Genomic DNA, 14,925 nt, shown 5'->3' with positions numbered 1-14,925 from the left:
TCAGCTATACATAGAATGATAGCAAATTTATAAGCTATACAAATAATAATAGTATCTCTGGATTTTGAAAATGCTAATTCAGATGTAAAAGGGTGATGGCAATATCAGTACAGATGAAAGGATTAGAAATATAGCTGATATTGATCTCACACTTATGATGATACTCGGATAGGAGTAGTTTCCAAACATTTAAAGGAAAATTAAATGGTTATATGTTCTAATTTTGGTGAACCAGGTCATCTGAAAAGGGATTGTAGGCAAGGTGTTCCTAAAAACAATGTTTGTTTTCTTTTGTTTTCTAGAGATAATCTATGCAGAAGTTGTGGCAAAAGATGGCATTGGACTAACGAATGCATATCAACATGGGACAGAGAAGGTAACCCTTTGTCATTGGGAAATGCCTTGGAGGGGGGGCTCTTGCAGGCCCTATGTCAAATTGAGTACAATCATTCCCATGAGCATCGGGGAACCTCTTCCACCAAACAATTAAAATACTTAATGGCTATGGTGAAAAACCTTACTGATCTGGATGAAAGAAGAGCTTCAGTAGATAAAGCAAAATTCTCAGCAGAGACCATAAGACAAGTATTTTGGCAAACTTGTGTAAATGATCAAAGACAAAAGCTAAATGTACAAATAAATGTCATTGTGATTGACAGTTTACTAGACACAGGTGTAACAATTTCACAAAATTCTTGGCATCCAGATTGCCCTTGTCAACAGGTAAATAGTCAGCTTCTATGGATTGAAATTTTATCTCATGTAAAACAAAGTGCCAAATGTGGCAAACATAGCAATGAATTTATGGAGACATTATTTGTTACAACAATGAAAAACCCAGATAAAGATGCCTCCAATCTCAGAAACAAACCATAAAAAAGAATGCTTTTGAGAAAAATATTAAAAGGCATTATCAATAACAGTCTCTGACTGTTCAGGTTGTACAAAACAAGGCACAACAGTGCACATTGTTCAATTTCCATGAGTTTGTAGGTTTTCTGCAACTTGTGTTGTTGTTGAATCCTAATGTTAAATCATGGTGGTCTGATAAGATACAGGGGTTTATTCCAATTTTTTTTTTAATGTGGTGAGCTTTGCTATGTTGCCAAGCATGTGGTAGCTTGTAGAGACACTTCCATGTGGAGCTGAGAAAAAGGTATATTCTTTTATGTTTGGATGGAATGTTCTATAGATATCTGTTAACCCTAATTAAACCCAATTGGGTCATTACATCTGTCAGTTCTTTTGTTTCTTTGTTAAGTTTCTGTTGGGTGGTCTTGTCTAGTGGTGAGAATTGGGTGTTGAAGTCTCTGACTACAGGTGAATGATTTTTTTTTTTTTTTTTACGATCATGGGTGTCTTTGTGTCTTTGTATTTCGGACATAGTTGTTCAGAATTGAGACTTTGTCCTGATGGATTTTTTTTCTGTGATAATATGAAATGAACTTCTTCATCTCTTTTGGTTGATTTTAGTTGAAGTCTAATTTTTTAGATATTAGGATTGCTATACCAGCTTGTTTCTTGAGTCCATTTGATTGAAAAATATTTTCCCAGCCCTTTGCTCTGAGGTAGTGTCTGTCTTTGAAGTGGAGGTGTGTTTCTTGTATGCAGCAGAAGAATGGATTCTGTCTTTGTATCCATTCTTTAGCCTGTGAGATTTACAGGCACTTTAAGACTATTAATACTGAGGGAAATTAAGGATCATTGATTGTTAATTCTTGTTTGTTTTGGATTTGTTGGTAGTGGTGGTATTGTGTATAGATTTCCCCTGATTTTTCTTTTGGCTTTTGGTAAAATGGGATTATCTATTGCCTGTGTTTTTGAGTGTAGTTAATTTCCTTGAGTTGGAGTTTTCCTTCTAGAACTTTCTGTAGGGCTGGATTTATGGATATGCATTGTGTAAATCCTGTTTGACGTGGAATATCTCGATTTCTCCTTCTACAGTGACTGAGAATTTTGCTGGGTATAGTAGCATGGGCTGGCTTCCATGGTCTCTTAGTGTTTGTAGAACAGCTATCTAGTACCTTCTGGCTTTCAGTGTTTCCATGAAGAAGTCAGGTGTAATTCTAATATATCTGTCTTTATATGTTACTTGGCCTTTTTCCTTTCTTTATCCTGTATGTTTGGTGTTTTGATATTTATGTGGAGACTATTTTTTTTGATCCAGTGTATTTGGTGTTCAGTATGCTTCTTGTACTTTCATACACATGTCCTTCTTCAGGTTGGTAAAGTTTTCTTCTATGATTTTTTTGAGCATGTTTTCTGCACCTTTGAGCTGGGCTTCTTTGCCTTCTTCTCTACCTATTATTCTTAAGTTTGGTCTTTTCACAGTGTCCCATATTTACTGGACATTTTGTGTCAAGGACTTGTTGGATTTAAGATTTTCTTTGGTCGATGAATCTATTTCTCCTAGTGTATCTTCAGCACCCAAGATTCTCTCTTCCATCCCTTGTATTCTGTTGGTTTTGTTCACATCTCTATTTCCTGATCATTTACCAGCTTTTCTATTTCCAGAATTCCCTCTGTTTATGTTTTCTTTATTGTCTCTATTTCAGTTTTCAGGTCTTGAACTGTTTGAATTGTTTCCTTCATCTGTTTGATTGCTTTTTCTTGGTTTTCCTAGCTTTCTTTAAGAGATTTGTTGATTTCTTGCAGTTTTTGGTTTCTTTTTTCTTCAATTTCTGTAAGGGATTTTCTTATATCCTCTTTCAGGGCCTGTATCATTTTCGTGAAGTTGTTTTTAAGGTCATTCTCTTCTGCTTCCTCTGTGTTGGGATGTTCCTATCTTGCTGATGTAGAATCGCTAGACTGTTGGTGTTGTATATGTCTTTCTGTTGTTTGATGTTTTCTCATACCATCTCTTCTATCAGTGGGTGCAAGTGGGGTCTCTCCCTCTTCTGTTGGGTATGGGTTCAAGGTTCTATCCTCTCCTGTTTCCCAGAGGGTGCAAGAGCAAGATAGGAATGACAGCCAATACTGGACACTTTGTTCTGCCTCCAGCTCCCTTTCTCTACAGGGGATGGAGGGGCAAGACAGGAATGGTGGCTGATGGCTGATATATTTTCTGTCCCCAGGTGGCCACTGCAGGTCAGGGGACTCAAAGATACAGAGGTGGGCTGGAGGATCCCCTGTTACTCACCTCTCTGCCCGAGGGTAGAAGGGCAAGGCAGAATTGGAGGCCGATGGCATGCTTCGCCCTGCCTCCAAGTTCCTCTGGGGTATTTGGTGGTAGAAAGTGTCTGGCCACTGAAGGTCATGGAACTCAACAAATGCAGGTCTGACTTTGCAGTTACCATTTTATGAACTCTGCATGCAACAGCTAATTTTATGGCTTTCAATTAATCATATATATTATCAAGAATATTATTTTTGAAATAGGCAGCCATAGTTCAAATCTGGGATTCTCCACTGACTAACTAGGAACATCTGGCTTGTTATTCTGCCTCAATTAGGCTAAGTTTTCTTCAGTAGCTTAACCTTGAGGGAACCGAGCTGCCTAGTTTCACAGTAGCTGGTTAAGACACAGCAAAATGAAAGTAACATGTAAGCATGGACTTGCCTGGTGCATAATATAAGAGAAGTCTCAATAAGAGAAAGAGCTAGATTCTTCCTGTTCCTGTTGCACCCTCCTCTCTCAACCCCCCACCCCTTACCACAAATGCAGAATTGTGATGTGTGGGTGGAAGGTTAACCATCACCACAGTCTTGCCATTGAAGGATTCCAAACAAGAAGATCCTGTCCCTGTCTAGAGGGCTAGGGGTAGCAGGAAGTAAATCAGTTAGCAGTGAATTTATGAATATTAAAATAACTCCAAATAAAGAGGTCTCTCCTTCTCTCCAGATAAAGAGCTCTCAGAAGAATCTGTGGCCTTGATAAAGTCATCTGAGTCTTGACTGCATTTTCTAAAAAGTGTTGGCTTTACAGCAAGTGTGTGGGGAATGTTTTCTTTCTCCTGTGAAGCCTACCAAGTAAAGCCTTTATAATCCTGTGTAGTTGGACCTGAATACTCATCATAGACAGATTTCTGGCTCATAGCTGGATTCCTTAACTATAAAATGGGGTTCCTAAATAAAATAATAAAGTATTTAGGAATATAGCACATAGTAAATGTATTATTGTCCTCATCCCAGGGCTAAGACCCTTAGCTGGTATAACTATCAATTCTTGTCATCAAAATCCAATTTTTGATATCTGACTCATACTAGTGGTGAAAATCAGGTAAAACTTTCCTAGAAGACTGTTGAGCATGACCTTAGCTTCTTTAGATACTTGAGTGAAGGCAGTGCTAAAAATATATTCTAAGGAAGCAAGAAAAGATGTAATCTCAGATATTAGTTCTATACTATTTCAAACAACAGAACATAAAATGTCTAACTATTGCAAAAGATTTTTTTAGGATTTGTTTCATTCATATGATGGAATATTCTGCAGTTCTAAAAATTCTGTTTACATGTACAGAAACAATTCACCAAGATAATATATTTCAACTTTAAGATTGGCACAGATCCAAGTGTTGTTTGACAATATGTTCTGCTGTCAAAGACATGGGGAACTTGTACTCTCATACTGTGCAGGTGGAGTAGAGATGGGTAGATCCCTTAGGCAGGCGATTTGGCAATATCTGTATAGAATGACAAATTCATACACACCTTCAGAAAGAAATTCTGCTTCTGGAAAAATGTGGTTACATTTATTTGTGTATATATTTGTTCATACATGCATACAAAGTTGTTTACTTTTTCATTGTACTGAAAAAAAATAATGGAAGGAACTAATTCAGGAAATTTTAAATGGCCTTTTAGTGATAAGTATTCTCTATAGAGAATGATTTTTCTGCACTGATGCAGAAAACCTACACATGTACACACACACACACACACACACACACATACACACACACACACAAACACACAGCGAGGGGGAAGGGGTTGTGAGGTTGTGTTTTTGCTTTTTCTTTTGGACATAGATCTTACTTTGTAGCCTGGGGTATCCAACATATATTATTTGATTAGGAATTCAAGGTATAGAGCAGTGTATTGTTAATGACTTTTCTCAGAAAATGAAAAGCATGGATATACAACTTTATTTGTTTCCATTTGCTTGTATTTATAAATATGCATAAGAAAGTACAGTAGGCTGAATAACAGCCTCCAAAGATGTATCTACTTCATATTCTTGGGGATGTGTAAATATTAAATGATGTGGTAAAGAATCATTAAGTTGATCATATTATGTGGTATTCTGGGAGGAAGTCTCAGTGCTATCACAAGCATCCACAGATGTGTAACCTATTCACTGAGGCAGATAAGAGAGTCATGAAGCTGTTTGTCAAGGAATGGCAGCAGCCAAAAGAGCCAAACATCTGGAGTGAGCATTGAGCATGTCCCTGCCAGCCCCTTGCTTTTCACTCAGCTGTACTGAGTTCAAATTTCCGACCTTCAGAAATTTAAGAGAATAAATTTCTTATTGTCTTAGACCAGCACCCTTTATAATTTGTTACAGCACTCACAGGAAACTAATACCAAGAGCCACCTCTTAGACAGAAGGATGGGGAACTGAATCACAGAGGCAGGATCAGGAATTTCCATTGATTATTCTTTTATGTCGTCTTATTTACCAAATAAGTTAGATACACTTAAAATTTAAAATTCAAAAAGAAACATGTCATGACACTCAACTTAAAACAAATGTGTGTGTTTGGGGGGAGGTTCATACATATGTTCACATATGTTTAGATAACAGAACTCAGCACTGGATATCTTCCTCAGCCTTATTTTATAAGACAGGACCTTTCACTGAACCTAGAGTTCCCTGATTTGGCCAGACGGATTTGGCCAGCAAACCCCAAGGATCTTCCTATGTCCACCTTAACAGTGCTGGGATTGCAGGTGTGCATTTTGATAGTGAGCATTGTATTTAGAGGATAAATTTACAGCATTAGGTTTGTAAAAACAAAGCTGTTTTTAGCTTGGATAAGCCATGAGAAATTTGGTCCTACATTGAAGTACCCTGTCAGCTGGCCCAAGGTGGACCACTACCTTGTGTAGTTGGGTTATTCTTTAAAAGGTGCTGATTGTTGCAAAATATTTCACTGCCTCAGCTATTCCTACAAGGTAATGGGCGACAGGATTAAATAGGCTAACTGCCAAGTTCTGCTTTTGTATGAAGTGTTTGCTTGCTTGGGTGACTGAGGCAACTGCTGAACACGTGTTTCAAAATCAAGCCTTGCCCATACCCAGATAAGATATGAGTTAATTTGGCTCCCACAAGTTATAACTTTGTGGTTTTTGTTTTTGTAATCCTTGGGCTAACAGTAGTCAGGGCCTTATTTAGAGAACTCTTTCTGGTTTTGTTCTGGCCAATCTTTTCTTAATAAAAGGCCTCTAATTTACTAAGACCAAAACTTGAGTTAGATTGGTGAAACTTTGAATGACCCACAACATCACCACTCTGTCTATCTTGTGATGCAGGTGCTAAGTATCCAAACTCAGGCAAGTACTTGAATGCCACATCTCCAAGTCACTTGCCCCTTCTTAGCTCAGGCTGACCAGCAATTAAGATAGAGACTAGGTCATTCTAGAGCTTAGTTTTTTTTTTTCCTGCTTCTGGCTACTTCTGAAATGTACATGCACTAGAGGCAAGAAGCAATTCTTGAGTGGCCCTAGCAATTGATGAGCAATTTCTCAAATGCAGGGTCTATATCTCATAGCTTATCTAACCTCATGTATACTTATGGAGTCTTCGGTATTGCTCCATTCTATGGCCAAGGTCACAATGATTTCAGGATACCCCGTGAACTTCTAACCTTTGGTATTACATCTCTTAGGGCATTTCTCTGTTCTGGAAGGCAGATAACTTCAAGATGGTTGTAGTTGGCTACCTTCCACAGAATCTATTTGGCCTACAGAGAAATTTGCCACTCTTGTTCCCAACAGCATTGGTAGTATACTTGCTCTCACTATTTCTCTTCCAGCTGTCAGGAGGTGGCTCTGACTTCACCAAAGGATACTGTAGCACTAGGGCTAACCCTCCTCAGAAGTCATGGATTGCTTTCAGGTCTCCCAAAGAACCCTGTTGCATATTCTCTGATGTCAAAGAGCAATCCTGTGGCTTTGTCAAGTCTAACAAGCTTCAGTTGCTGAGTGAAATGCCCTTCTTTTTTTGAGGGCAATGTCATCCATCTTTCTCAAGGATATGTGGGTTTCCCATTGGCTTCCATGAGAGAAAAGAATTGTTCATACAAGGAAGAAATCAAAACTCCCAGAATACTCTCACTTCTTCTCTTTTTGGGAAATCACCTGTCTTCTTGTTTTCTTCTATTACGTCTTCCTGGGGTTTCTCTTAAACATGCTAGAGTAGGTGGTGGTCACTGAACCAGTTTGTCTGCCTCTGTCTGCACCTGGATGACTAGACACTTGATGCCTGTTGGCCTCATCTCTGTGAGCTTAACAGAACTTTTCAGACGCTAGAGAAAGTCTCTTATAAATTAGTTGCAGAATAATCAACTGCTTAGATAATTAGGTTATACAAGTCACAGACAGTATGAAATGTTTTGTCTTATGCTGTTAGGTTCCCTGTCATGACATATGTCACAATTATTTGTCAGATGTATGACTGAGGGCAAATTTGGAAGTTAGAGGGCAGAATTTTCTGACCAGAAAATTTCAAATATAATTAAAACATGAAATTAGATAGACCTTTCCCCCACTTAATTGCCTTTTACCAAGCTTGTCCCATCAGTATGGGTCTCCACTTTTCATACACATTTATTTCCTTCTCACAAAGATTTTCTGTAATTGAGACACAACCTCTTAGTGAGATGTGGCAGATGAGGATTTCAACTAAGTTGATTGGGCAGCTTGCTTAGCTAAAATAATATTTTAGTCGTCACAAGCATTGCAGAATATTCAGGATCAAACATGCTTATGGCAAAAAAAAATGTGTCTTAACTTTCTGTAGCTTTTATCATCATAGGCAGTAAGAGAAGGTTGTGATAAACTAAACTCAACATGATAATACTGTAAAGACAACAATATTTTAGATCCTGTTGTGTATACATAGATACTGAAATCCTTAATATTTGGTTGGGAAAATATTCAGATTTTCAATTCTTTTGGATTGATATTTTTATGAAAATCCTTTTTATTTTAAAAGGAGACTACACAGTTGAGGAGAGGATGCAAACAAAAAGCTTTTTAATGACAATTTAAATTTGGAGCTATGTTAGATTCACTTCAGAGGAGTTGCAAAACTGACAGAGATTCTGTACAGATGCCTGTGACTAATGTTAAATATGGAGGTGACATATTCTGAATTGTGTTTGGAAAGAGCTCTGTGTCTACCATTGGAGCATGGACTGGAGTGGAGCAATACTAAACAGGCAGCATTGGGAAGCTGCAGCAACAATACAGGTGAAAGATATGGCCTAAACAAGTGAGTGGCAAGATATATTAATGGAATTAGGAAATGTTTTGATGTCTAACATGGCAGAATTATATGAAAGTTTGTGTAATATGTTGCCTGTAATGCTGTCTGCCTCAGTCAGTTCACTCCAGTAATTCTAGCAACTGGGAGGATGACGCAGGTGAACTGCTACAAATCAGAGGCCATCATGGGCTGTATAGTGAGTTCTAGACTGCCTTTGCCACCAAATGAGATCCTTGTTAAAAACAAAGCACAGGTTGCCCTTTAAGGAAGATAATGAATAATACAATATACCTATACATTGATTTCAAATTGTAGATTCATATCGTTTGCCCATTTAGCAGGATTATTTGCTTACTTTTATTTGGATATATTCTAAATATTGGCTCCTTGTCAGAAGACCAGTTGGCAACTATTTTCTTCTATACTGTATGTTGTCTATTCACTGATGAGTTTGTTTTGCTGGGCTGAAACTTCTTAGGTTAGATATAGTCCCATCTTTCTAGAGTTGCCTGTGCTTCTAGAGTCACATTTAGAAAATACTTGCCTGTCTTAATATCTTTGTTTCCTCTACATGTATTTTGCCCAGCAATATCACAGTGTTGAATGCCACATTTAGGTCCTTAATCCTTGTGTTTACTTTTGAATGTGATAAGAGGCAGGGACCTAGTTTTTAATTCTGCCTACGCTTATCTGGATTTTTTTTTCCTTTATTTTTAATAGAAAAGACTTATCCCAATGTATGTTCTTGACATGTTTTCTGAAAATTCATTAGATGTCTTGACTTTTTTTTTGTTGTATCACATTGGTACATGAATGTAGCTTTATACCAGTATTATACTATAGCTTTGTAGTATGTTTTGACATCAGCAATTATGATACCTATAATCTCTCTTCCATAGCATTTCTTTTTGTCTATTTTGGGACCTTTTATGGTCCTACATCAATATTGCATTTGTTTCTTTCTAGTTATTGGGAGAATGTTATTGATACTTTGGGTAATATTCCATGAATTGACATATCAGTTTGGATAGTATGAAACTTTTTGAAATATCAATGCTAATTCAAAGACATGATTATGTGCTTTCACTTTGTATCTTACAATTTTTTACCAATGTCTTAAATTTGCATTATAAGTAATGTTTCACTTCTTTGGTTAATTTTATTCCTAGGCATTTGATTTTTGAGTGGCTATGGTCCAACTACTGTAAAACACCTTTATCTTGCAGAAATATAATGCATAGCTCAGTTCACCCTCGGCTCCCGCGCGGCCAGCATGACCGACACACTGCTACCCGCGGCCCCCCAGCCACTGGAGAAAGAGAGCGATGACTACTTTCGGAAGGGCTGTAATCCCCTTGCACAAACTGGCCGGAGCAAGCTGCAGAACCAGAGGGCAGTCCTGAACCAGCAGATCCTGAAGGCTGTGCGGATGCGGACTGGGGCCGAGAATCTTCTCAAAGTGGCCACAAACTAGAAGGTGAGGGAACAGGTTCGCCTGGAGCTGAGCTTCGTCAACTCAGACCTGCAGATGCCGAAGGAGGAGCTGGAGGGGCTCAACATCTCCGTGGGAGTGTACCAGGGCTCTGAGGAGAACTTCACCATCCCTTTGATTCCTCTCGGCCTGAAGGAAACCAAAGAAGTTGACTTTTCAATCGTCCTCAAGGATTTTATCTTGGAACATTACAGTGAAGACAGCTATTTGTTCAAAGATGACATTGCAGATCTTATGGACCTGCAGCAGGCTTGTCGAACACCCAGCAGGGATGAGGCGGGGGTCGAGCTGCTCATGTCGTGCTTCATCCAGCTGGGCTTTGTGGAGAGTAGGTTTTTCCCGCCCACCCGCCACATGGGGCTCTTGTTTACCTGGTATGACTCCCTCACTGGGGTTCCTCACTGGCCTGAAGGAAACCAAAGAAGTTGACTTTTCAATCGTCCTCAAGGATTTTATCTTGGAACATTACAGTGAAGACAGCTATTTGTTCAAAGATGACATTGCAGATCTTATGGACCTGCAGCAGGCTTGTCGAACACCCAGCAGGGATGAGGCGGGGGTCGAGCTGCTCATGTCGTGCTTCATCCAGCTGGGCTTTGTGGAGAGTAGGTTTTTCCCGCCCACCCGCCACATGGGGCTCTTGTTTACCTGGTATGACTCCCTCACTGGGGTTCCGGTCAGACAGCAGAACTTGTTGCTGGAGAAGGCCAGCATTCTCTTCAACATCGGGGCACTGTACACCCAGATTGGGACCCGCTGTAACCGGCAGACACAGGGTGGGCTGGAGAGCGCAGTGGATGCCTTCCAGAGAGCTGTAGGGGTCTTAAACTACCTGAAAGAGACATTCACTCATACTCCAAGTTATGACATGAGCCCTGCCATGCTCAGCGTGCTGATCAAAAATGATGCTTGCCCAAGCCCAAGAAAGCGTGTTTGAGAAAGTCTGCCTTGCAGGGATCCAGAATGAGTTCTTCGTGCTGGTAAAGGTGGCCCAGGAGGCAGCCAAGGTGGCAGAGGCCTACCGGCAGCTGCTTGCAGCCATGAGCCATGAGCCCGTGAAAGAGAACATCCCATACTCGTGGGCCAGCGTGGCCTCTGTGAAGGCCCACCACTATGGGGCCCTAGCTCACTACTTTGCCGCCACTCTCCTCATAGATCACCAGCTAAAGCCAGGCGCAGACGAGGACCATCAGGAGAAGTGCCCGTTGCAGCTCTATGACCACATGCCGGAAGGGATGACACCTCTGGCCACGCTGAAGAATGATGGGCAGCGTATGCTACTGGGTAAAGGACATCTGCACCGAGCCATTGGCTGCCACGAGGAGTCGCTGAGGGACTGTGCAAGAAGTTGCGAGACATTCAGGTGCTTCGAGATGTGCTATCCGCCGCCCATCAGCGCACTCAGCTCAAGTACAACCAGCACCAAGAGGATGACGATCTTCTAAACTTGATTGCTGCTCCAGATGTCCTTCCAAAAACTGAGCGAGAGGCCGAAATAACCTCCCCCCAGTTCTCCAAAGTGACAGTTACAGACTTCTTCCAGAAGCTGGGACCCCTGTCTGTGTTTTCGGCCAACAAGAGATGGACACCTCCTCGAGGAATTCACTTCACAGTGGAGGAAGGGGACCTCGGTTTCACCCTTCGAGGGAACGCCCCAGTCCAGGTGCATTTCCTGGATCCTCACTGTTCTGCTTCGCTGGCAGGTGCCAAGGAAGGAGATTACATTGTTTCCATTCAATTCATCGATTGTAAGTGGCTGACGGTGGGTGAGGTTATGAAGTTGCTCAAGAGCTTTGGAGGGGATGACATTGAGATGAAGGTCGTGAGCCTCCTGGACTCCACATCATCCATGCATAATAAGTGTGCCACTTACTCAGTGGGAATGCAGAAGACTTACTCCATGATCTGCCTGTCCATGGATGATGATGATAAAACTGACAAAGCCAAGAAGATCTCAAAAAAGCTCTCCTTTTTGAGTTGGGGCACCAGTAAGAACAGGCAGAAGTCAGCCAGCACACTCTACCTCCCGGCAGTTGGCCTGGCCAGGCCTCAAACCAAGAAGAAACTCCCAACACTCTTCAGCCTGCTCAACTCCGACAGCTCTCTGTACTGACGGGGGAACGCAGTCAACTCCTTGGATAACAAGCCTGTTTCAACCGACCTGTGCCATGATGGAAATGTTCTCCAGCCCCATCTTCTCAGAGTGGAAACTTGTGTTTGGTGGCCTTACGAAAGGGAGAAGAACCCCCTGGGAATTGGTGGAAAGCCCAGCTGCAGGGGGATTTTCCCATACCGCTGCACTTATTGTATGAAGTAGAGCATAGAGGAGCCTGGGTGGTGCGGCTGTTCTTAATGGCTGTGGTTATGACATTCAGGCACTGTGGGAAATGAATTGGGGCCACCTACCTTGGTATATCTCCGAGTGTCTAGATTTGGGTAAGAGTGATTTCTTAACCTCAAGTTAACCTCAGGTTAGAGGTGGTTTACTGAAGCCAGGCTTCTTGGCAGATCTCTGTGAGTTCGAGGTCAGTCTGGTCTACATAGTGAGTTCCAGGACAGCCAGGGCTACAGAGACAAAACAGGCTGCTTTCTCTCCTTGGGAACTCATGAGCTGATAATGGCAACATTTTACGTCATCCCTCCATAACTGAATGTCATTTCCTAGGTAAAATCCAGTGCCAATTTTGCCTTGACTTTCTCCAGGATCAGCTTTCCCTCCAGTTGGCCCCTGCTGACCAGTTGCTAACACAGCAGCAGTGTTAGGAGATACTGTCTACAGGGTAGATGATATGCTGTTTGATACTCAAAACGTTCATTTTGTTTTAAGTAGGAGGTATGTGACTATGCATTTTAAGAGTCCCCGTTTAAGAAGTAGTTCTGCAGTTTACAAGGTAAAGATGTAAACTTCCTCAAGTTGAAACCTCTGCTTGACTTTTTTAAGTTGTATCTACCTACCAACTTGACTTTGGGGCTATGGGTTGGATGACACTGTGACTGTTTTCCTGAGTCATGGTTGATATGCTTAAAGATGTAGCCCGTGGATCTGAATTTGAGAAGCGACAAGAATTTAAATAGTTTTCTATTGTGCAATATCTGAAGAGAGCCAACGCCTTTAGGAAAGTGTGCCCACTGTCCCCGGGGCTCTTTGTATAGATATTTAAATAAGCAGTCATGTTCATTGTTTTGAGTTCAAAAAAAAAAAAAAAAAGAAATATAATGCATATCAGATATATTAACTACTTTCCAGTAGTCCCATGAAAACAAGGAAAAGTTTCATCTGGCCCACCACTTTGAGGTCACCACTTCCATTGCCAGAAACTGTTGCCACCACTGGTGTTCACAAGCATGAACTGTCTGGATACATCTAAATTAAGTACTATACCTGTCTCACTACTAGAACCGTCCCATTTTCAAATTGCTGTCAGAGATAGATGGACTTTCCTATGCCTCTGTCACATGCACTCAGCCAAAACTCATCAATTATAACTGAGGAAGCTATAGTATATATGGTACCCAGCTGGAAACAAAATCAATAGAGCCAAAATACCTGCCAGGAAGTCTGTGGTGAAAAAGTCTCTCTTGGAAAAGGCTGCATAAACAAGACCAGAACAATGGAAATGTCAACAGCTGTGCTTACCTGGAGGGTGGAGGGAATTGCAGTGACACCTCTAGACAAAGAACTATAGTTAACAAAGGACCAAAAGGAAGAGGAGAAATTGAAGCTCTCAGGGATGAGTGAACAGTATCTCCACTCAGCAGGGACTTCCTCTGGGCCCTGGATTAGGCTCAAGGCACACCCAAACACCTGTTTTCTCGGATCCTTTATTAAGAAAGAAAGAAAAGTTAAAGTGACTACTTTGTAGTATAACGTTATTTTAAGGTGTGTGAGTTTTGTTTCTGCTACATTTGTTTAACTCTGTGAAGCTGTGATTCTTTGTCTGTCTAAAATAATAAAGAGCTGAAAGGCCAACAGTGAGGCAGGAGCAAGGATAGGCAGGACTGGCTGTCAGAGAGTATAAATTGAAGGGAGATAAGGAAGAAGAGGAGCGACAACAAGGAGAGGAGGATGTCATGGGCTAGCCAACCAGACAACCAGACATCCAGACACCCCGCCAGCCATAGAGAAGGAAGGAAAGTACGATATACAGAAGTAAGAAAGATAAAAGCCCAGAGGGCAAAAGGGTAGATGGTTTAATTTAAGTTAAGAAAAGCTGACTAGAAACAAGCCAAGCTAAGGCCAGGCATTCATGAGTAATAATAAGGCAGCATGTGTGATTTATTTGGAAGATGGGTGTCAGCCCCCCCCCAAAGAGTAAGAGAAAAAAAACTATACTATTTTCTGACTCAGGCAATAAAACAGCAACAAATGAGCTGGTGGGTGAAATTTTTCAGAGGGGAAGGTGAGGTCTGTGTTACAATGGGCTAGGATGTGCAAATGACCTTGTGGGTGAAATTTTTCAGAGGAGAAGGGGAGGTCTGTGTTACAATGGGCTAGGATGTTCTAATAAAGGAGATAGCAGGTCAGGGAGAAGGGGAAGGGGACAAGGAAAAGGGGAAGGCGTATTTGTCCCTTAAGGACAAAGGACTCCCTCTGGATATAGAGGAGACAGATGTGGCACATCAGAAAATGGCAGTTTATAAAGGTAAAATGGGAAACCCCGTGTTAGGATGAGGTGTTTAATTTTAATTGGGCATGCTAATTAGGTGACCCAAATGGGACTTTTGATTGCTGGATTTCAATACTTTGATAGCTGGACCTTGGTAGTCACCCTTAGGAGGAAGAAGTAACCAAATAAGGGAATAAAGATTGGTGGAATCTAGCAGTTTTAGCAAGACAGAGGGAATAGGAGAGAAGGACAAGACCTACCAGAGCCACATACATCATGCCCTTTCAATGAGCCTGATAATGGTTGTCCAATGCAGAAATCATAACACACAAGCAACAAAAATGGATCCAGCTGTTTGTATTTATGTATGTGTGCATACACACATACTTGAGAAACAA

The 14,925-nt window shown here is 41.0% G+C and overlaps 1 protein-coding gene across 1 annotated transcript; it reads left to right on the top strand.

Moving 5' to 3' along the window:
- The first annotated feature begins 9,675 nt into the window (after nucleotides 1-9,675).
- Nucleotides 9,676-12,158, top strand: LOC127218050 (rhophilin-2-like). The gene is given in 4 exon segments (XM_051179057.1): nucleotides 9,676-10,252; nucleotides 10,530-10,818; nucleotides 10,820-11,252; nucleotides 11,255-12,158. Coding segments are annotated over 4 exon segments (2,052 nt in total). The 5' UTR covers nucleotides 9,676-9,701; the 3' UTR covers nucleotides 12,034-12,158.
- The last annotated feature ends 2,767 nt before the right edge of the window (nucleotides 12,159-14,925 follow it).

This window comes from Phodopus roborovskii, unplaced genomic scaffold (assembly GCF_943737965.1).
Source record: "Phodopus roborovskii unplaced genomic scaffold, PHOROB, whole genome shotgun sequence".
NCBI lineage: Eukaryota > Metazoa > Chordata > Mammalia > Rodentia > Cricetidae > Phodopus > Phodopus roborovskii.
The sequence above is the reverse complement of the archived record's forward strand: the minus strand, read 5'-3'. Positions and strand labels throughout refer to the sequence as shown.